Below are 24,783 nucleotides of genomic sequence, written 5' to 3' on the forward strand. Positions count from 1 at the left end.
CTGGAAAATCTCAGCAGGTCTGGCAGCATCTGTAAGGAGAGAAAAGAGCTGATGTTTCAAGTCTAACTGACCCTTTGTCAAAGCTAAAAGAAGGGGAGAAATAGGGAGGTGAGAGAAGAGCTGAGAGAATGTGAAAATACTCTCACATTGAGAAAGAGTTATTGAGCTTGCTGCTGGCCTTACACTATTTTAATGTTTATGTGACAAACAATGTGTTGGAGGTGGTTGGGTACATGGATCACAATCCTCTCGCATTTTTGGAGAGATTTAAAGACAAAAATATAGGACGATTTCATTGGATTTTTAATTTAGAAATTATACATGTTGTGTGCTGCAAAAATTTGATAGCAGATGCTTTATAGCAGATTTAAAAGAAAAGGTTTAGATAAGATTGGACAGTATTGATTCCATTGTTACATATGTGTGCAGAAATTAATATGAAAAGTACAATTTAGATTAATGACGTATGTATTTCATAATAATGGGATTAAGAATTAGAGGAAAAAAGCTATCTTTTCATTGTGATGGTTCACTTTTTCTTAAAGGGGGAGGTGTTATGAAGTTGATGGCTTGTTCTTACCTTTAAGAGATGAGAATGCTGGTCTGAACTGAGAGATTACAAGCACCTGTGTATAATATTTGATGGTGGTTTTAGAGTAGAACATAGAACATAGAAACGTACAGCACAGAACAGGCCCTTCAGCCCACGAAGTTGTGCTGACCACTGATCCTCATGTATGCACCCTCAAATTTCTGTGTCCATATGCATGTCCAGTAGTCTCTTAAATGTCCCCAATGACCTTGCTTCCACAACTGCTGCTGGCAACGCATTCCATGCTCTCACAACTCTCTGTGTAAAGAACCCGCCTGACATCCCCTCTATACTTTCCTCCAACCAGCTTAAAACTATGACCCCTCGTGTTAGTCATTTCTGCCCTGGGAAATAGTCTCTGGCTATCGATTCTATCTATGCCTCTCATTATCCTGGAAAATTGAACATACGTAACATTTGGCCGTGAAATGATTTTTGGTTGCTGTTTTGACAATAATTCCAAATCAGCCAATCAATTTTAAATTATTTCCCAGGATACTAAAACCCAATTGAGTTTGAATTTATTGCTTTGCCAACATCGAGCCAATGAGACAATCACTGTTGGGGTGGTAGTATAACATTGCAGACGTTTTGAAAATTGGTCAGAGAGGAACTGCCATATAGAGAGAAACTGCTGGAGAGGTAATTGCCCATCGAACATCTTGGTCTCAAAGAAATGAGAAAACGCTCTCCATCAAATGTACCTTTCATGTGAAACATACTCGCAGTAAAAAGAAAGAAGATGACCCAGGGAGATTATCAGCTGGAAGAGCGAAGTCCTGGAAGAAGACAGAGGACTGTATGGTTCTGAGACTAAGTTAATTTTAATAATGATCTTATTGGAACAGAGAGTTGGATTCAGACAGTAAGCAGTTAAGAAAAATGAGGGGGTTGCATTTGTGAATTTTTTTTGTTTAAAGATTACAATTAGAGTTAGAAAAATAATTTTTTATTTTTTATTTTAATAGTGGAATTTGGGAGTTTTCTGTCACTCACATTTTTACAAATTATGAGGCGAGGTGAGCTTTTCTGGCATTTTGGTTTAATTAACAGGGGGTTCAACCTACCGCTTTGTAACATCAGCAATTGCAAAATCAAAGAAAAAGCAAACAAAAAATGCATTCGCTTTTGGGATCAGAAAAGGACAACTTGCTATTTCAGCAGCAACAAGTATACAATTAATAAGCCATTACTGCGCTCAGCTCACGCTATTAGAACCTGATGTCAATTAAATCCTTTTCGTTTGTTGCACCTGACACTGCAGGTCTTTGAGACAGAAAGTGATGTCCCTCCTCCCCGATGTCTTCATCGAGTCATACAGCACAGAAACAGACCCTTTAGTCTAACCAGCCCAAACTAAACGAGTCCACCTGCTTGTTCCTGGCCCATATCCCTCCAAAATATTCCTACTCATTATCTATACAAAAAGGTTGTAATTGTACCCACATCCACCAATGTCTCAGGTACTTAATTCCACACGTAAACTACTCTCTGAGTGAAACATCTGCTCCTCATGACATTTTTGAATCTTTCTCCTCTCACTTTAAAAATGCATCCTCTAGTCTTGAAATCCCCCATCCTAATGAAAAAACAATTATTATTAACGCTATCTATGTCCGTCTTTAATTTATAAACTGCTATAAGGTTGCCTCTCAACCTCCTACACTCCAGTGAGAAAAGTGCCAGCCTATCCAGCCTCTTGCCATACCATACAATATCCTGGCAAATCTCTTCTGAACAATCTCCAGCTTAATAATATCCTTCCTATAACTGTGCAACCAGAACTGGACACAGTATTCCAGAAGAGGCCTCAACATGACCTCCCAAATTTGTGAACTCAAAGGACTGAGCAATGAAGGCAAGCATGCAAATATCTTTTAATCACCCTGTCGATATCTGATACAGACTTCAAAAAATTATGTGCCTGCACCCTTAGGTCCCTCTGTTCTACCAATCAAGTGCCTACCATTAGTTTTACAATCCCGAACCTTGTTTGTTGTACCAAAATGCAATACCTCACATTGATCCAGATAGATCTTCCTGTTCAGAAAACAGATTCTATCTCCTCGCTCTTCAGAGTTCATTACATCTCCACTCAGTCTGCTCCAGTTGCAGTAGGTTAAATGTGTAACACACATGGGGGTATACTGAAACACTTTCTCAGAGCATTGAAGCATTGGAACCTTATCTTCAGGAAGCCTGCATGATGCAAGTTGGCTCTGGTTAAACAATGGGCAACATTTTATACTTAGGCTTGGTGTCAGTCAGAGGATTGCAAAGCAGAGATATCAGCAATGTTTGCAGGGGGACATCCTTGTCTCCAAGTGATCATTCTTGAAGGTTGCTGGCTCTTCAAATGGAGAGGAACATGAGAATTCTAAAATACATAGGCACCATAACAGCTTTCAAACTTCTAGCATGTGGTACTAATGGTACAGGTTATGTATATTTTGATGGAATGAAATCGTTTTCTGCTGATAACTAGTTGTATTGTTATATGGTGCTCTAAATGTAATGTGTGTGCAGTAAGTAGTGCCTGTACTTGAAAGAAGTTAGCCATGTTGGCAAAGGCTACTGTCCTGGATATAGAGTGAACTTTTCACGGGTAAATTAGATGAAGTTGAATGATAAGAATCAAAGAACATCAGTAACAACCCTGATACATTTTGTGGGTTGAGAGTTGTGAGATATCACACAGGGGCCCAGTGATCCTTGGAGGCATACAGCGGCCTTAAGTTTTAACTGTCAGCTTGAGGGTCACTGGGGTAGGATACTCCACACTTCTTCCAGTTGTCGTCTTGCATCAGCAGTTAGCATAGTTGTGTGACAGTATCCCAGGACATCCTTGATCTGTAGAGACACTACACCATGGTCATCTGGAGGAAATGCATCGAGAAGGATAGACTCTGGGCCTCATGTACCTCGTGCACATCCTGGTGCGACATATAGTAGGGCCTTCTTCATATGGAAGCTGTTCAGCAGCTGCTGGAGGCTGCTCCTGATCCTGGGCTTGCTGGCACATCTGTTACTCTTCAATTTCTCTCCACTTTCATAGCCCTGTGCTTATAGCAAAGACAACCTCTATTTAACAGATTATGAGACAAGGTGAGCTTTTCTGGGTATTTGGTTTAATTAATAGAGGGGTTTACCATTATGTCATAACAGTTTAGATATGAGTGACAGAGAATTCCCAAATTCCACTATTGAAAGAAAATAACATCAATTTATTTTTTAACTCTAAAAGTGAACATTAAACAACTACTATTCACAACTCTAAGCCCTCCTTTTTTCTTAAGGGACATAAGATCCAGGCAGCTAAGAACAGAAGAAGCTTGGATGAATATCAGGAGAGTAGGACCATTCTTAAATGAGGAATCAAGCGGGCTAAAAAGGGTCATGACATAGCTTTGGTGAGCAGAATTAGGGAGAATCCCAAGGCCTTTTATTCATATATAAGAAGCAAGAGGGTAACCAGAGAGTGGGTTGGTCCACTAAAAGATAAAGAAGGAAGATTGTGTGTCAAACCTGAGAATATAGGTGAGATTCTCAATGATTACTTTGCATCAGTGTTCACTGAGGAATGGGAGGTGATGAATGCTGAGATTAGAGATAGAAGTTGTTCACTCTGGATCATTCCTGAAGAAGGGCTCATGCCTGAAACGTCGATTCTCCTGCTCCTTGGATGCTGCCTGACCTACTGCTCTTTTCCAGCAACACATTTTCAGCTCACTCTGGATCACGTTGACATAAGGAGGAAAGATGTGTTTGGTGGACTAAAGGATATTAAGGTGGACAAATCCCCAGAACCGGAAGAAATCTATCCCAGGTTGCTGAGAGAGGTGAGAGAGGAAATAGCTGGGACCCTGACAGATATCTTTGTAGCATCCTTAAATACAGGTGAAGTGCCGGAGGACTGGAGGGTTGCTCATCTTGTCCCCCTGTACAAGAAGGGTAGTATGGATATTCCAGGTAACTATAGACCAGTGAGCCTGATGTCAGTGGTGCGAAGGTTGCTGAAAAAGGTACTGAGGGATAAAATCTATTTATATTTGGAAAAGAATAGGCTTATTAGTGATAGGCAGCATGGTTTTATGCGGAGTAGATCGTACCTTATTAGCTTATTAGAGTTCTTTGAGGCAGCGACCAAGTTAATAGATGAAAGAAGGGCTGTAGATATCATATACATGGACTTCAGTAAGGCGTTTGATAAGGTTCTCCATGGTAAACTAATGGAGAAAGTGAAGTCACATGGTGTGTAGGGTGTTCTAGCTAGGTGGATAAAGAACTGGTCGAGCAACAGGAGACAGAGAGTAGTAGTTGAAGGGAGTTTCTCGAAATGGAGAAAGGTGACCAGTGGTGTTCCACAGGAATCAGGGCTGGGGCTACTGTTGTTTGCAATATGCATAAATGATCTGGAAGAGGGCATTGTTGGTCTGTTCAGTAAGTTTGCAGATGACATGAAGATTGGTGGAGTAACAGAAAGCATAGGGGACTGCCAAAGAGTACAGGAGAACATAGATAGATTGGAAAGTTGGGCGGAGAAGTGGCAGATGGAGTTCACTCCAAGCAAATGTGAGGTAATGCATTTTGGGAAGACTAATTCTAGAGCGAACTATACTGTAAACGGAAGAGCCTAAGGAAAAGTTGATGAGCAGAGATCTGGGAATTCAGGTCCATTGTACCCTGAAAGTGGCTGCACAGGTGGATAGAGTGGTCAAGAAGGCATATGGTATACTTGCCTTCATCGGACGGGGTACTGAGTATAAGAGCTGGCAGGTCACGTTAAAATTGTACAAGACTTTGGTTCAGCTGCATTTAGAATACTGTGCAGAGAGGGTTTACAAGGATGTTGCCTGGAATGGATGGTGGTAGCTATGAAGAGAGATTGAGTAGATTAGGATTGTTTTCATTAGAAAAAAGGACATTGATGGTGGACTTGACTGAGATCTACAAAATCATGAAGTATATAGACAGGTTAGATAGAGATAAGCTTTTTCCCAGGGTGAGGGATTCCATACCAGAGCTCACGTGTTCAAGGGGAGAGGTGAAAAGTTTAAGAGGGATATATGCAGCAAGTACAGAGGATGGTAGGTGCCTGGAATGCATTACCAGCAGAGGTAGGAGAGGCAGACACGGTAGATTCATTTAAGGTGCATCTGGATAGATACATGAGTAGGTGGGGAGTAGAGGGATACAGATGCTTAGGAATTGGGCAATAGGCTTAGATAGTGGGTTTGGATCGGCTCAGGCTTAGAGGTCCAAAGGGCCTGTAAATTTTCTTTGTTCTTTATCTGCTTATTATCTGCCTCCCAACTCTAGAACAAAATGCTGTTCCAATAAGACACCTATTAAAATTACAGCAGCTTAATTTCAAAACACACAGTGTCTTCAGTGTCTGTCTTCTTCTAGCTACAGATCTCCTTGGGTTGTCTTCTTTCTTTTGACTGTGAATATGTTTCATACGAAAAGGTAACTTTGGTTGAGAGTGTTTCCTAATTTCTTGGGTCTCTCTCAATTGCTTTCTCTTAAAAGCTTTCTCTTCAACTTCATAACACTTAAGAAAAAAGAACCATCATAATGAAAACATGGCTTCATTTTAAAAAAAATTCTTAATCCCATTGCAATGAAATACATAGGTCATTAATCTAAGTTATACTTTCATATTAATTTCTGCACACATATACATAACATTGGAATCTTATCTATACTTTTTCCTTTAAATCCCCTATCATGCATCTGCTATCACATTTTTATGACTCACAACATTGTAAGTTAAAAGTCTGCAACATAAGACTCCAACAAAATGGTCTCATACTTTTGTCTTTAAATCATTCTAAGAATATAAGAGGATTGTGGTCTATGTACACAACTATCTCCGACACATTGTTCATCATATAAACATTAAAATGTTGTAAGGACAATAGAAAACTCAATAACTCCTCCTTGATGGTACAGTATTTTCTCTGGTGAGTTTCTTTGAAAAGCAGTCAATTGGCCATTCTATTCCATCATCATCTTCCTGTCGCAGTACAGTTCCAACTCCTATATCGCTAGCATCAATTGCATTTTTTAAGGATTTCAAAAAACTTGGTGTAGCTAAAACTGCTGCTGTGGTTAATACTGCTTTTAATTCTCAAACACCTTCAGGCACTGTTCTGTTCACCAAAATTTTGAGTTCTTCTTCAGTAAATCTGTTAGCGGTGCCACCATGCTGCTGAAGTTTGGAACAAACTTCCGGTAAAGTCCCAAAAGTTGTAGCAGCTCTTTTTTTGAGGACGGCCACGTATGTTCCCCGAGAGCCTTTGTCTTTGCATTCCTTGGGGTCAACCTTCCATGATCGATGTTATGTCCCAAGAAAATCACCTCTGCCTTTGCAAATTCTGTTTTCTTTAAGTTTATAACACTTTTGCTTCTCGTAATTGTTTGAAGAGCTCTGCCAACTGTGCCATGTGACCTTTCCATGACTCAATAAAGATCACTACATCATCTAGATAAACTGCACAATTTGTTAATCCGGCCACAACTCTATTTGTGAGTCTTTGGAATGTGGCTGGTACATTCTTCATTCCAAAGGGCATCACTTTGAATTGATATAGCCTATTTACAACAGCAGACACTTTCTGATAAAGATACTTGCCAATAACCATGCAGTAAGTCCAACTTTGTGATGTAAGTGGCTTGACCAACTTTCTCTATACAGTCATCCAGTCTTGCTATTGGGTATGAGGCTGATTTAGTTACCCCATTGACCGCCCAATAGTCCACACACAATTGTTGGCTCCTGTTAGGTTTGGGAACTAACATGATCGTGAAGTCCACTCACTCCAACTCGGTTCGATAATATCTCTGTTGAGTATTGCATCCACTTCCTTCTGGACCCGTGTGGCTTTGAGAGGATTAGGTCTGCAGGGGTATTTTTTATTGGAACAGCATTCCCTACTTCCACCTCATGCACAATAATATTAGTCCTCCCCATTCTTATACTGTCCTTATACTGCTGCAACAAATCTTTCAACCTTGGTCCTGAGACAGATAGTTTACTAACCCACCTCACTCCTCAAGGACATTCTCAATGTTTAAAGTATTTTGAGGCACATCAAATTCCACAACATCTGGATGTGATTCCTCACTTTTCGGGGCAGTAACTAGCACCTGTTTCTCTAGCTCTCGATCTCTATTATGGTAAGGTTTCAACATATTCACATGATGTAGCCAAGATAGTTTTTTTCCTATCATACATCTATACCAGATTGTTTACCTGACTTAATTTTCAGATAATAAGCAGTTCAGAGAATCCCTCTGTTAATTCAACCAAAACCCAGAAAAGCTCACCTTGTCTCGTAATCTGTTAAAATATGAGTGACGGAGAACTCCCAAATTCCACTATTTAAAGAAAATAACATCAATTTATTTTTTAACTCCAGAAGTGAACATTAAACACAACTATTCACAACTCTAAGACCCCTTTCTCTCAACTGCTTAGTATCTGCCTCCAGCTCTACAGCAATATGTTGTTCCAATAAGACAGCTATTAAAACTACATCAACTTAATTTCAAAACCACACATCTGTCATCTTCGGTGTCCATCTTCTTCCAGCTATAGATCTCCCTGGGTTGTCTTCCTTTTGTTGTGAATATGTTTCATATGGAAAGCTGCTTTTGATAGAGAGTGTTTCATAATTTCTTGGGTCTCTCTCGATGGCAGTTGCTCTCTCTTTTAAAGGTATTGTACACATCTTCAATTTCATAACAATATTGTCCAGGTCTTGCTGCAGATGGACATGCACTGCTTCAGGCTCTGAGGAGACTGAATGGGGCTGTCAAATTATGCAATCATCAGCAAACATCCTTACTTTTGATCTTATGATGGAGGGGAGGTCATTGATGAAGCAGCTGAAAATGGTTGGGCCGAGGACACTACCCTGAGAAACCCCTGTGGAGATGTCCTGCAGCTAGGAGAACTGGCCTTCAACAACCACAATCATCTTTTCATGTGCCAGGCATGGCTGTAACTAGTGGAGAACTTTTCCTCAATTCCCAATGACCATAGTATTGCTGGGATACCTTGACACCTCAGTTGGTCAAATGGTGATCAGTGCTGTCATTCTTACTTCACCTCTGCAATTCAGCTCTTTTGTCCATGTATGGCAAACTCTATGATGGCCATCATAGTTATAGGATTTGACCACAGGAACTAAGATGCTTTGCTGCAATTATACAGAGTGAGGCCACATGTGGAATATTGTGTGCAGTTTTTGTCTCCTTATCTGGGGAAGAATTTTCTTGCTATCATGGGAGTGCAGTGAAAGTTTGCCAAATTGATTTCTAGGATAGTAGAAGTGACCAATGAAGACAGATTAAGATGGTTTGGATTGCAATCACTCAATTTTAGAAGAATGAGGTGTATCTGTATAAACCTATATAATTCTGACAGGATTTGATGGGTTAGATGCAGAAAGGAAATGCCTGATCATGGACGAGTCCAGAACCTGAGGATATAGATTAAGGATAAGGGGTAAATCTTTTAGGACTGTAATGAGGAGACATTTCTTCACTAAGAGAGTTGTGACCCTGTGGAATTCACTACCACAGAAAGTGGTTGAGGGCAAAGCATTTTGTTTTATCAAGAAGGAGGTTGATGTAGCTCTTATGGGTAAAGAGATCAAGGATTTGGGGGAGGGCAGGATTAGGATTTTGAGCCCAATGATCAGCCATGATCATAATGAATTCAGGAGCAGGGTCAAGGGGTAAATGGCCTACTCCTGCTCCTATCTTCGACTTTTCAATGCAACCGAGGTATCACGTGGTAAGAAGCTGAGTAACCCTGCTGGAACCCAAATATTGCTGAGCAGGAGCTGCCTGATAGCACTGTTGATGACAGTTTCCATCACTTTATTGATGATCAAGAGTAGACTGATGGGACATTAATTGGCTGGGTTGGATTTGTCCTGCTTTTTGTATACAGGATAAAGTTGAGCAATTTTCCACTTTGATATTTGCCAGCATTCCAGCTGTAAGGTGATATCTTGGTTCAGGTGCAGCAAGTTGTGGAACACAAATCTTCAGTACTATTGCCAGAATGTTGTCATGGCCCTTAGCATTTGCAGTACTTAGTGCTTCAACCACTTCTTGATGACACGTGGAGCATTTCAAATTGGCTAAAGACCAGCATCAGTGACATTAGGGACCACTGGAGGAGATTGAGATGGATGTAAATTGTTGCAAATGCTTCAGCCTTATCGTCTTCATTAATCTGCTGTGAGGTTGGGCTTACTTATGGATCCACCTCCTCAAATTTGTTGTTTAATTGTCCATCACCACTCATGACTGGATGCGGTTGGACTGTAGAGCTTAGTTATGATGCATTATTTGTGGGATTGTTTTGCTCTGTCTATCTCTTGCTGCTTATGTTGTTTAGCATGCAAGTAATCTTGTTTTTGCAGCTTTACCAGGTTGACACCTCAATTTTGGTATACCCATGGGGCTGCACTGGCATGTTCTCTTGCACTGTCCATTGAACCAGTCTTAATCTCCTGGTTTGATGGTAAATGTAGAATGGGCTTGCTATGTCAATGAATAAATCCGCTGGTGCTAATGGCTCACAGCACCTGACCGAATCCCGATTTTGAATTGTTTGATCTGATCAAAGTCTGTCCCATTTTGCAGAGTAACAGTGCCATGTAACACAATATAAGGTATTATCAATATGAAGGTGGGACATTGTCTCCCCAAGGTCTGTGCGGTGGTTACTCTTACTGATATTGTCATGGACAGATGCACATGTGGCAGACAGGTTGAGGATGAGGTCAAGTATGTTTATTGCTCTTGAAGGTTCCCTCATCATCTGCTGCAGACCTCAGTCTTGCAACAATGCCCTTTAGGACTTGACCAGCTCATTCATTAGTGCTGTTGAGCCACTCTTGGTGGTGGACACTGAAATCTCCCACCCAGAGTATATTCTGCACCCTTCCTCCAAGTATTGTTCAACACAGAGGAGCACAGAGTCATCAGCTTGGACAGGACTGCATGTGGTCAACAGCAGGAGTTTTCTTGCCCATGTGGAGTTCTCTCTATTTCCTGGCTGTGCAAATCTCCAACCACACTCAAGTTGATTGCCAATAACCAAGTCAAAACCAGTTTTTGATGGACATCCCATTCTTCATCCTCAAAATTCAGTTCCTTTCACATTAAAACAGTGCCAACAGATTGCACCCACATTGATGATATACTGTAGCAACTCACCTAGGTTCCTCTGAAATCACCTCTCAAACATGTAATCTCCGATCTGGAAGGGCATCACTACCTGAAAGGGTCCCCTCCAAAACATACACCACCTTGACTTGGCACCATATCACCATTCCTTCACAGCCACTGGATCAAAATTCTGGAAATCCACTGTAACAGCATTGTGTATGATCCTATACCCCAAAGTCTGCTGTAGTTCAAAAACTTTGCTCATCATCACTTATTCAGGGCAATTACAGTTGGCAGTAAATGCTGACTAGCCAGCAACACCCTCACCCAAGAAATAATTTTAAAGAATTGTAGTTTTCATTCTGTTCAGAAAACCATCAGTGTTTTCAATCTCAATCAAGTTTGTGAGACATGATTTCCCATGCACAAAGCCATGTTAACTATCCCTAATCAGTCCTTGCCTTTCCAAATACATGTACATCTGTCCCTCAGGATTCCTTCCAACAACTTGCCCACCACCGACGTCAGGCTCACTGGTCTATAGTTCCCTGGCTTGTCCTTACTACCCTTCTTACTTCACCTGTGACTATCGATGATACAAATTACTCAGCAAGCGGCCCAGCAATCAGTTCCCTAGCTTCACATAGGGTTGTAGGGTATACCTGGTCAGGTCCTGGGGATTTATCCACCTTTATGCGTTTCAAGATATCCAGCACATCCTCCTCTGTGATATGGACATTTTGCAAGGTTTCACTATCTATTTCGCTACTTTCAATATCTTCCATATCCTTTTCCATAAGTAAATACTGATGCAAAATACTCATTTAGTATCTCCCCCATTTTCTGTGCCTCCACACAAAGACCGCTTTGCTGATCTTTGAGGGGCCTTTTTCTCTCCCTAGTTACCCTTTTGACCTTAATATATTTGTAAAAACCCTGTGGATTCTCCTTAATTCTATTTGCCAAAGCTATTTCATGTTCCCTTTTTGCCCTCCTGATTTGCCTCTTAAGTATACTCCTACTGCCTTTATACTCTTCTAAGGATTCACTCGATCTATCCTGTCTATACCTTACATATGTTTCCTTCTTTTTCTTAACCAAACCCTCACTTTCTTTAGTCATACAGCATTCCCTATACCTATCAGCCTTTCCCTTCACCCTAACAGGAATATACTTTCTCTAGATTCTCATTATCTCATTCCTGAAGGCTTCCCATTTTCCAGGCATCCCTTTACCTGCGAACATCTGCCCCCAATCAGCTTTTGAAAGTTCTTGCCTAATACTGTCAAAATTGGCCTTTCTCCAATTTAGAACTTTAACTTTTAGATCTGGTCTATCTTTTTCCATCAGCATTTTAAATCTAATAGAATTATGGTCGCTGGCCCCAAAGTCCTCCCCCACTGACACCTCACTCACCTGCCCTGCCTTATTTCCCAACAGTAGGTCAAGTTTTGCACCTTCTCGAGTAGGTACATCCACATACTGATCAGACAATTTTCTTGTACACACTTAACAAAATTCTCTCCATCTAAACCCTTAACACTATGGCAGTCCCTGTCTATGTTTGGAAAGTTAATATCCCCTACCATAACCACCCTATCTTTCTTTCAGATAGCTGAGATCTCCTTACAAGTTTGTTTCTCAATTTCCCTCTGAGTATTAGGGGATCTATAATACAATCCCAATAAGGTGATCATCCCTTTCTTATTTCTCAGTTCTTATTTTTCAGAACCCCCTATACTCACTACTGCAGACTTTCTGTACGTCACACTTACAAACAATATACTTATCTGCTTCTGTGCTGTGAACTTCGCCCAAACAGTTCCTCCAAGATCAGTTGTGAATTTCACTGTTTGTTAATTTTCCCAGACGCACTCCGAAGTCCAACGACACTTGAATTCAAACAGCAAAGGCAGTAACTGTGCAGGTTCACTGCTGTGTCAGTTTCTTTCTCTCTCTCTCCTGCATTGACCTCACCATGTGCATCCTTTGTCTGTTCTTTTCCCTTTTAAAACTGCTATTGTTTGACTTTTTTTTCCTAAAGTTCTAAAGCAATGCAACAGCATATAAAACAGTAATTGTTGCTCCTGGAATTTGAGAAAATCACCTCCAACACCTAAAATACCTCAATAAAGAAGCATCTGTTACAGCCAGAAATTTTTCCCATCCTCCAATCTGAAAGGGTTCAGAAAAGATTTATAAGGATGTTGCCAGGGTTGGAGGATTTGAGCTATAAGGAGATGTTGAATAGGTTGGGTCTGTTTTCCCTGGAGCGTGGAGGCTGAGGGGTGACCTATTGAGGTTTATAAAATTATGAGGGGCATGGACAGGATAAATACAGAAAGTCTTTTCCCTGGAGTAGGAGAGGGTCCAGAACTAGCGGGCATAGGTTTAGGGTGAGAGGGGAAAGATATAAAAGACCTAAGGCGCAACTTTTTCATGCAGAGGGTGGTATGTGTATGGAATGAGCTGCCAGAGGATGTGGTGGAGGCTGGGACAATTGCAGCTTTTAAAAGGCATCTGGATTGGTATATGAATAGGATGAGTTTGTGAATAGGAGTGGATATGGGCCGGTTGCTGGCAGGTGGGACTAGATTGGGTTGGGATATCTGGTCAGCCTGGACAGGTTGGACCGAAAGGTCTGTTTCCATGCTGTACATCTCTATGACTAAGCGGAGCAGGTGTAGGCCATCCGGCCTTCTGTGTCTGCTCCATTATGCAATAAGATCATGGTTGAACTTTTCATAGCCTCAGTTCCACTCACCCACCCTCTCTCCATAACCCTTAATTCCTTTACTGTTCAAAAAGGTATCTATTTTAGCTTTAAAAGCATTTGCCAAGGAAACCTCAACTACTTCACTGGGCAAGGAATTCCGTAAATTCACAACCCTTTGGGTGAAGATGTTCCTTCCCAATTCGGTCCTAAATCTGCTCGCCCTAATTTTGAGCTATATCCTTTTGTCCTATTTTCACCTGCCAGTGAAACATCCTCTCTACTTCTGTCTGATCTATTCCCTTCATTACTTTATATGTATCTACAAGATCACCCCATATTCTTCTAAATTCCAATGAATATAGTCCCAGTCTACTCATTCTCTCCTTGTAAGCCAAACTCTTCAACTTTGGAATCAACCTTGTGAATTTCCTTTGCACCCCTCGAGAGCCAGTATACCCTTTCTCAAGTAAGGAGACCAAAACTGCTCGCAGCACTCCAGGTGTGGTCTCACCAGCACCATTAGTAGCTGCAAAATAACTTCCCTATTTTTAAACTCAGTCCCTTTAGCAATGAAAGACAAAATTCCATTGGCCTTTTTAATTACCCGTTGCACTTATAGACCAAATGTCTGTGATTCATGCGCAACCAATTCCATCTGTTCAGCAGCATGCTGTAATTTTTTACCAATCAAATAACAGGCCTTTTTACTGTTATTCCTACCAAAATAGATGACTTCACATGCATTAATATTGTACTCCATCTGCCACACCTAGTCCACTCACTTAAAGTATCTATTTCCCTCTGTAATGTTTCACAATCCTCTGCACACTTTGCTCTACCACTCATCTTAGTGTCATCTGCAGACTTTGACACTCTACATGTGGTCCCCACCTTCAAATCATCTTTGTAAAGTGTGAATAATTGTGGTCCCAGAACTGATCCCTGAGGCACACCACTAGTCATCGATCGGGACCAAGAAAAAACATCCGTTCTTTGGATTGAGTCTCAATTTTTTGAGAGTGTTAGGAAAAAGGATAAAATGTTGATTTAGCAGAAATTCCTAAGTTCTGAGAAGTTCTGAATTCTAAAGAAGTGTCACTGGACCCAAAACGTTAACTCTGATTTCTCTTTACTGACACTGCCAGACCTGCAGAGTTTTTCCAGCAATCTCTCTCCATGCAAAAGCTTGTACAATCAAAAGAAGGGGGAGGGGGTGAGTGGAGAGCATGAGAGAGAAATGTCCAACATTGCTCAGGAACCAGTCCAGAAATCTCATTGTGTTGACCTGTTTGAAAATCACACAACGGATTCAATTGAAAAACTAATCAAAACTGTCTCTGGGCAAAACTGCTCAGGACACATGTACATGGTGTTCACATCTCCAGCATCCAACTCCACTCAACATTTTAGAAACAACTAACTGCAGTAACTCACTTCTTAATCCTGCAACATCTACTTCCATATTTCCTTGGTTTAAAATGATTGGTATTATTTCTCAACATTTTTATTTAAAGTTTTAAAAAAAGGTGGCCTTTACACAAATTGCTGTTACACTTCGATATCTTTATTCATGGTATTACCGTCACCAATGGAAACCTGTTCATGTGACAGGTTTGAACCTTGTAAAGCCATCATATTTCAAATTCTCAGGAATAGCAGAGAAACTTCTCATAAACAAGGGAGAATGAAGATTGGTACATAACCAATATGCAGATGTGGAACTGCTTACTCTGCACATAGGCCACATGGTACAGGTTATGCATCCTACCCAGGAAATCTGATTGCCCCAAAAATATTCAAAGTGTATAGGAAACGCTAGGTCCCACTATGTGATAATATCAAATGAGGCAACTTTGAAGAAAAATGGACATCAGTCAAAGTATCATACAACTGTAAATAATCAGCATTCCAGTTACACGTGAAAGTGAAAACATGACCACTATGAAAACAAGAAACACTTTGATAATACAATGTATGTCAATGCACTAACAAGTCAAGAACACCTCAGTGATATGACTAGATTTCAGGAAAGTTATAACTTTACACAATTCAGGATGATTTGAAGAGCATATATAGACATACAAATGCTTAATCTCTTAAATGAAAACAAAGATCTATTTTTTGTGCAATTTGGTTTTGCAATTGCTTCACTTGTACATAGCAAAATACTTAATATGTGTCATCTTGGAAAGTAAAAGGGTTTTGTAACAGCATGTTAAGAAAGTATGCAAATGAACAAGGAATCAGGATGCAAAGCACTATGTGTTTAACTGTTTCTTAGTGTTGCTCATAATATGTCATTGTTGCTGAGTTAGGACTCTTATGGTGTGATACTTCTGCTTCAGAAGTATGTCGTAACACCTTTGATAGATTAATTACAAAATACCTGCCACTGTTGCTGTGTTTGTGGTGCAGTGATAGCTTTCCTACCTATGAGCCACAATGCCAAGGTTCAAGTCCAACTGCCTTCGAAGGTTTGTCATAACATCTCTGAGCAAGTGAGGTTTGAGAAGATTTGACACTCAGGTTGAGGTTCTGGGTGTAAGTTTGCTAGCTGAGCAGGAAAGTTCGTTTTCAGATGTTTCGTCACCATGCTAGGTAACATCATCAGTGAGGCTCCGGTGAAGCACTAGTGGTATGGCCAGCTTTTATTTATGCGTTTAGGTTTCCTTGGGTTGGTGATGTCATTTCCTGTCCTTTTTTCTCACTGGGTGGTAAATGGGATCCAAGTCAATGTGTTTGTTGATAGAGTTCTGGTTCGAGTGCCATGCTTCCAGGAATTCTCACACGTATCTCTGTTTGGCTTGTCCTAAGATGGATGTGCTGTCCCAGTTGAAGTGGTGCCCTTCCTCATCTGTACGTAAAGGTACTAGTGAGAGTGGGTCATGTTGTTTTGTGGTGAGTTGATGTTCATGTATCCTGGTGGCAAGTTTTCTGCCTGTTTGTCTAATGTAGCGTTTTTTACAGTTCTTGCAAGGTATTTTGTAAATGGCATTAGTTTTGCTTGTTGTCTGTATTGGGTCTTTCAAGTTCATTAACTGCTGTTTTAGTGTGTTGGTGGGTTTGTGGGCTACCATGAGGCCAAGGGTGCCCAATGAATACAGTCTGCCGATTTCTTAGCAACAAACATATCCAGAAACCCTAGCCACTCTCCCCTCCATCAAAGACATCTCGGAAATGACTGCTAGGCTATTAAGACCTCTTGACACCACAAACCCACCAACACACTAAAACGGCAGCTAATGAACTTGAAAGACCCCATATAGACAACAAACAAAACTAATGTCATTTACAAAATATCTTGCAAGAACTGTAAGAAATTCTACTTTGGACAAATAGGCAGAAAACTAGCCACCAGGATACATGAACTTCAACTAGCCACAAAAAGACATGACCCATCTCACTGGTATCTTTACTCCACTTTGACTGAGACAACACATCCATCCAAGAACAAGCCAAATGCATGAGAATTCCTGGAAGCATGGCACTCGAACCAGAACTCTTTCAACAAACACATTGACTTGGATCCCATTTACCAACCCCGAGAGAAAAAAAACAGGAAATGACATCACCACAGGAAATGACATGACCAACCCAAAGAAACCTAACCACATGAATAAAAAGTGGGCCATACCACAGTGCTTTATTGGAGGCTCACTGATGATGTTACCTAGTATGGTGACAAAACATCTGAAAATGAACCTTCCAGCTCAGCGAACAAACTTACATCTGTCTCTGACCAAGTTGACTAGAAAATATTAAATGAAGTTGCTGATTCCCATTTGTGTGTTGAATCATGCCTGAAAGCTGGAATTTTAGATAATTGAACCTACTTGTATTTTACTAGTCCTGTGTGTGATTGTTGAATCAAAATGGGTGGCGCTGGAAAAGTACAGTAGGTGAGGCAGCATCCCAGGAGAGTCAATATTTTGGGCAAAAGCCCTTCATTAGGAATGTGGACCATCTCTGAGACTTCCTTCCCTTCCTGGACTTCTCCGTCTCCATCTCTGGCAACCGACTCACCTCAGACATCGACTTCAAACCCAATGATCCCAACAGCCCTTCATGTAAAAATGTGATCCCTTACTCCCAATTCCTTCGCCTCTGCTGTATCTGCTCCCAGAAGGAGCAAATCCACTCCAAGACGTCCCAGATGTCCTCCTATTTCATAGACTGCAATTTCACCTCCCATGCCTCCAGTGCATCTCCTCCACTTCCTGCATCTCTGCCCTCAAACCCCACCCTTCCAACCTTAACCAGGATGGGACCCTCCTGGTCCTCACCTTCCACCCCATAAATCTCCAAATACAGCGCATTATCCTCCGTTATTTCTGCCACCTACACTCAGACCCCACCACCAGAGATATTTTCCCCTCCTCACCCCTATCTGTGTGCCGCAGACCATTCCCTCCCCAACTCCCTTGTTAGGTCCACGTCCCCAATCAACTCATCCTCCACTCCTGACACCTTCTCCTGCCACTGCAGGCGGTGTAAACCCGCACCTCTTCACATCTGGCAGAGACTTTCCTGCACATCCATCCACCTCATCTACTGTGTTCGTTACTCTCGATGTGGTCTCCCCTACATTGGGGAGACAAGGCGCCAACACGTGGAGCATTTGAGGGAACATCTCTGGGACACATGCACCAAACAACTCCACCACCACCCTATGGCTGACCATTTCAACTCCCTCTCCCACTCCTCCAAGGGCATGCAAGTCCTGGGCTCCTCCACCAGCAATTCAAATCCACCTGCCAACTGGAGGAAGAATGCCTCATCTTCCATTTGGGACCCTTTAAACACATGGCATCAACATTGACTTCACTCGTTTAATAATCTCCACTCCACACACCTCATTTCAGACCCAACACTCCAACTCAGTACCACCCTGTTGATTTGTTTTAACTGTCCATCTTCTTTCCCACCTATCTTTTCCACCCTTTCCACCGATCTATCACAATTACCCCCCACGCGTCTACCTATTGCCTTCCCATCTATTTGCTCCCAGCCTTGCCCCCATGCCACTATTTATTTCTCATCCCCCCTTCTGCCTTCACAGTCCTGATGAAGGGCTTTTGCCTGAACCATTGACTCTCCTGCTCCTTGGATGCTGCTTGACCTGCTGTGCATTTCCAGCACCACCCTTTTCGACTCTGACTCTCCAGCATCTGCAGGCTTCACTTTCTCCTTATGAGATTGCTGAGTTTGCGTAAAAGATTCAGAAACGTAAGAATGACAAAGAAGCTGAAGATAGCTACTCTATCCAAGTTAATATTAACTTACCTGTGGCAGTTGTTTAGCAATATCTCCTCCAACAAAGACAGCCTCAAGATAAATCCACAGATTTTGAACTAAAAGCCACTGTTCTATTATAGTTGTGCATGTTGTCAGATTATGCACCCAGAGTTGAATATCCTTCTTATAATAAGTATTATACCTGTAGGATAGGACAATTTCAGAAATCAGTGGAATACTAGTGAGTTAGTTCAGGAGCTATGGTTGGGGCACAAGCAACAATCCTGTTTTACAAAGCTAAAATACTGCAGCCACTTGAAATCTGAAACAGGAATTGCTGAAAATGCTCAGCAGATCAGGTAATATCGATGGAAAAATGAACAATATTACACATTAACCCCAGGCAGCTGGCAGGTGGGTGGGGTATTGGGTTCTGTGACGTTAGCACAATCCACACCTGCCAATGCTGAAATTTTATCAACAACAGGGAAGCTGTCTGTAGGCCTGCCCCACCATCAACAAATTGAGGAACTTAAATGATTAATTAATAGCCGCTGAAGGTCTACCAATCACCAGTGCTTGAGATTTAGCTAAGTCTGTTCAGTCAGAGAATGCTTTTCTCGGGGTTTGCTGTAAAGTAGGAGGGCCACTACTTATGCTGGGACTGTAAGGGACTGAGAGTTGCTGGTCACTTGATTGCCTGGCAACTCTTGGGGATGAAGCGTCAAAGCCAAGATCCAGCTTAATATTTCAGACCAGTGATCTTTCATCAGTAACTGTCAGAGAAGGTGTAATTTGTCACTTTTCTAAAGGGTATTACACTATTGTGGCAACTTAAAAACTGAGAGATGAATATTGTTTGGAGAAATTCAAACATAGAATCATAGAATCAAACAGGGCAGAAGTGGTCCTTTGGCCCATTTGTTCCACTTTCCAGCACTTGTCCCATAGTTATAACATTTCAAGTACTCGTCCAAGTGTTTTTTAAAAGCTGTGAGGTTTCCTGCCTCAACTACCCTCCCTGGAAGTGTATTCCAGATTCCCACCACTGTTTGATTGAGGAAAAATTTCCTCAAATCCTCTCTAAACTTCCTGTCTTCCTGAACCAGAGGACACAGCTTAAAAATAAGGGGTAGGCCATTTAGGACAGAGATGAGGAGAAACTTCTTCACCCAGAGAGTGGTGGCTATGTGGAATGCTCTGCCCCAGAAGGCAGTGGAGGCCCAGTCTCTGGATTCATTTAAGAAAGAGTTGGATAGAGCTCTCAATGATAGTAGAATCAAAGGTAATGAAGAAAAGGCAGGAACAGGATACTGATTGAGGATGATCAGCCATGATCATAATGAATGGTGCAGGCTCGAAGGGCAGAATGGCCTACTCCTGCACCTATTGTCAAATGTCTTTCACCTGAAAATTACGTCCCCTTGTTATTGACTCTTCAGCTATGGGGAATAGTGCCTTCTATCCACCCTTCTGTGCTCCTCATTATCTTATATACTTCAATCAGGTCCCTTGACCCTCTTTGCTTTAAAGAAAACAATCAGAGCTTATCCAGCCTCTGCTTATAGCTAAATAAAAACCGAAAGAACTGTGGATACTCTAAGTTAGAAACAAAAACAGAAATTGCTGGAAAAGCTTAGCAGATCTGTCAGCATCTGTGGAGATAAATCAGGTTTAATGTTTCTGGGCAAGTGACACTTCCTAAGTTCTGAGGAACAGTCACTCAACCCAAAATATTAATTCTGATTTCTCTCCACAGATGCGATCAGACCTGCTGAGCCTTTCCAACAATTTCTGTTTTGGTCTCCTTAATTGTTCTATCCCAAGCAGTAGCCTGACGAACAGGGTGGCATAGTGGTATAGTGTCCAGCATCAAAGACCTGGGTTCATTTCCAGTCTTGGCTGACTGTCTGTGCGGAGTTTGGACATTCTCCTTGTGGCTGCATGGGGTTTCACCCACAGTCCAAACATGTACAGGATAGGTGGATTGGCCCTGCTGAATCCAGGGATGTGTAGGCAGGGTGAGTTAGACTTGGTAAATGTGGAGAATTGGAGATAGGATGGGGTGTTTCAATGGAATGCTCTTTAGAGGGTTGATGCAGAATTGATGAGCCAAATGGCATCTTTCTCTACTGTAGGGATTCTGAGAATTGCTTCTGTACACCCTCCAGTGTGTACAGGAACAAGTTAAATCATTTGGAAACAGTAGAGACAGATGACACTGCCAGTCCGCGAGGCGGCCAGGTCTGTCAATCAAAAGTTGGTGTGGAGGCAGAGCGGAAGAATCGGACATCGCACAGAGCCGTGATAATAGGGTACTCCATAATGAGAGGAACTGACCGGGATTTTTGTGGCAGCAGGCGGGAATTAAGGATGGTGTGTTGCCTTCCTGGTGCCAGGGTTAAAAACATCACAGACAGAGTACAGGAAATCCTCAAGGACGAAGGTGAAGAGCCAGAGGTGGTGGTACTTGCCGGCACAAATGATGTCAGGAAGAAGAGGAGGAACATACCACAGCGGGACTTCGGAGAACTAGGAAGAAGGCTGAAAAGCAGGACGTCCAGGGTGGTTATCTCCGGTTTGCTTCCAGTTCCTCGGGCTGGTGAGGCCAGAAACAGGGAGATAATGGACTTGAATGTGTGGCTGGGGAATTGGTGCAGGAAGCAAGGATTTAAATTGTTGGATCACTGGGGTATGTTTTATGGTAAGTATAAATTATACAAGAGAGACGGTTTGCACCTTAATAGGTTGGGGACCAGCATTCTGGCAGGCAGGTTTGCTACTGCAACACAGCTGCGTTTTAACTAAATAGCGGGGGTGAGGGGACAAACTGGATGTTTAAAAAGGAAATTGAAGGGAAGGTTAGAACAAGGGACAAGGGAAGTCAAGAAAGACAACTGTATCAATGAAGCAGAAAACTCAAAAAGGATCATGCTGTAAGGTTGAGTGAAATAGGAGTGATGGGAAGGGTGAGGCCGGTAACAAATTAAAAATACTATATATGAATGCACGAAGCATTAGAAATAAGATGGATGACCTTGAGGCTCTTTTGGAAATTGGCAGATACGATATTGTGGGGATAACTGAGACGTGGCTTCAAGTGGACAGGACCTGGGAAATGAATATTCAAGGTTACACGTGCTATCAGAAGGACAGACTGACGGGCAGAGGGGGTGGGGTGGCCATGTTGGTAAGGGATGATATTCAATCCCTTGCGCGGGGGGACCGAGAATCAGGAGATGTAGAGTCAGTATGGATAGAGCTGAGAAATTCTAAGGATAAAAAAGACCCTCTTGGGAGTTATCTACAGGCCCCCAAACAGTAGTCTGGATGTCAGATGTAAGTTGAATCAGGAGCTGAAATTGGCCTGTCGCAAAGATGTTACTACAGTTGTTATGGGGGATTTCAACATGCAGGTAGACTGGGAGAATCAGGATGGTATTGGACCTCATGAAAGAGACTTTGTGGAGTGCCTCCAAGATGGATTCTTAGAACAGCTGGTGCTGGAGCCTACCAGGGAGAAGGCAATTCTGGATCTGGTATTGTGCAACGAACCAGAATTGATCAGGGACGTCGAAGTGAAGGAGCCATTGGGAAGTAGTGATAATAATACAATAAGCTTTAATCTGCAATTTGAGAGGGAGAGGATACAATCGGAAGTGACAATATTTCAGTTGAATAAAGGGAACTATGGAGCTATGAGGGAGAAGCTGGCCAATGTTCAGTGGTGCAATACCTTAGCAGGGATGATAGTGGAGGAAGCTGAAAATGTGTTGCTGGAAAAGCGCAGCAGGTCAGGCAGCATCCAAGAAACAGGAGAATCGACGTTTCGGGCATAAGCCCTTCCTGAAGGGCTTATTACGGGGAACAAAGAAATGGCAGAAGAATTGAATTGGTACTTCACTGAGGTAACAGTGGCTGAAGGACCTGAACTGAAGGAAATTTATATTTGCCAGGAATTGGTATTGGAGAGACTGTTAGGTCTGAAGGTTGATAAGTCCCCAGGGCCTGATGGTCTACATCACAGTGTACTGAAGGAGGTGGCTCGAGAAATCGTGGATGCGTTGGTGATTATTTTCCAGAGTTCGAAAAATTTGGGATCAGTTCTGCGGATTGGAGGGTGGCTAATGTTGTACCACTTTTTAAGAAAGGTGGGAGAGAGAAAGCTGGAAATTATAGACCAGTTAGTCTGACCTCAGTGGTGGGAAAGATGCTGGAGTCTATTATAAAGGATGAAATTACGACACATCTGGATAGTAGTAACAGGATAGGTCAGAGTCAGCATGGATTTATGAAGGGGAAATCATGCTTGACTAATCTTCTGGAATTTTTTGAGGTTGTAACTCTGAAGATGGACAAGGGAGATCCAGTAGATCTAGTGTACATAGACTTTCAGAAAGCTTTTGATAAAGTCCCACATAGGAGTTTAGTGAGCAAAATTAGGGTGCATGGTATTGGGGGAAAAGTACTAACTTGGATTGAAAGTTGGTTGGCTGATAGGAAACAAAGAGTAGTGATAAACGTCTCCACTTTGGAATTGAAGGCAGTGACCAGTGGGGTACCGGAGGGATCAGTGCTGGGACCGCAGCTTTTTACAATATATATTAATGATATAGAAGATGGTATTAGTAATAACATTAGCGAATTTGCTGATGATACTAAGCTGGGTGGCAGGGTCATATGTGAGGAGGATGTTAGGAGATTACAGGGTGACCTGGACAAGTTAGGTGAGTGGTCAGATGACTGGCAGATGCAGTTTAATGTGGATAAATGTATGGTTATCCACTTTGGTGGCAAGAACAGGAAGGCAGATTATTACCTCAATTTAGGTAAAGGAGCAGTACAAAGAGATCTGGGTGTTCTTGTACACCAGTCAATGAAGGCAAGCATGCAGTACAGCAGGTAGTGAAGAAGGTTAATAGCATGCTGGCCTTCATAACAAGAGGAATTGAGTATAGAAGCAAAGAGGTTCTTCTGCAGCTGTACAGGGCCCTGGTGAGACCATACCTGGAGTATTGTGAGCAGTTCTGGTCTCCACATTTGAGGAAAGACATTCTATTGAGGGAGTGCAGCGTAGGTTCACGAGGTCAATTCCTGGAATGGCGGGACTACCTTACGCTGAAAGACTGGAGCGGCTGGGCTTGTATACCCTGAGTTTAGAAGACTGAGAGGGGATCTGATTGAGACATATAAGATCATTAAAGGATTGGACACTCTGGAGGCAGGAAACATGTTTGCGCTGACGGGTAAGAGTCGAACCAGAAGACACAGCTTAAAAATATGGGGTAGACCATTTAGGACAGAGATGAAGAGAAACATCTTCACCCAGAGAGTGGTGGCTGTGTGGAATGCTCTGCCCTAGAAGGCAGTGGAGGCCCAGTCTCTGGATTCATTTAAGAAAGAGTTGGATAGAGCTTTCAAGGATAGAGGAATCCTTGAATATCATCCTTCCTATACGATAGCGACCAAGATTCTGCACACCTCCAACATCAGAATTAGCAGCAGAAGTAGGCCATCTGGCCCTTCAAGCCTGTTCTGCCATTCAATAAGATCATGGCTGATCTTTTGGTCGCATCAGCTCCATTTACCCACCCTCTCACATTATCCCTTGATTCCATTATTGTTCAAAAAAAATCTATCTTAGCTTTAAAAATGTTTACTGAAGTTCCATCAACTACTTTACTGGGCAGAGAATTCCATAGATTTACAACCTTCTGAGTGAAGAAATTCCTTCTCAATTCAGTCCTAAATCTGCTCCCCCTAATTTTCAGGCTACGCCCTCTTGTCCTAATTTCACCTGCCAATGGAATCATCCTCTCCACCTCTATTTTATCTATTCCTTTCATAATTTTATATGTTTCTCTAAGAAACTCACTAAGTTTCAGTGAATATAATCCCAGTCTACTCAGTCTCTCTCATAAGCCAACCCTCTCAACTTCAGAATCAACTGACTGAACCACCTCTGCACCCGCTCTCATACCAGTACATCCTTTCTCAAGTAAGGAGACAAAAACTGCATGTACTACTCCAGGTGTGGTCTCACCAG

The 24,783-nt window shown here is 42.0% G+C and overlaps 1 protein-coding gene across 1 annotated transcript in view; it reads right to left on the reverse strand.

The window, feature by feature from the left end:
• LOC122540179 (dynein axonemal heavy chain 8-like) overlaps positions 1–24,783 on the reverse strand; it is a 1,249,383-nt gene that overhangs the window by 527,727 nt on the left and 696,873 nt on the right. The window contains exon 37 of the mRNA XM_043675521.1: positions 18,786–18,939. Coding sequence (XP_043531456.1) covers positions 18,786–18,939 — 154 coding nt within the window. The remainder of the gene's footprint in view (positions 1–18,785; positions 18,940–24,783) is intronic.

Source organism: Chiloscyllium plagiosum, chromosome 3 (genome assembly GCF_004010195.1).
Source record: "Chiloscyllium plagiosum isolate BGI_BamShark_2017 chromosome 3, ASM401019v2, whole genome shotgun sequence".
NCBI classification, from domain to species: Eukaryota; Metazoa; Chordata; class Chondrichthyes; order Orectolobiformes; family Hemiscylliidae; genus Chiloscyllium; species Chiloscyllium plagiosum.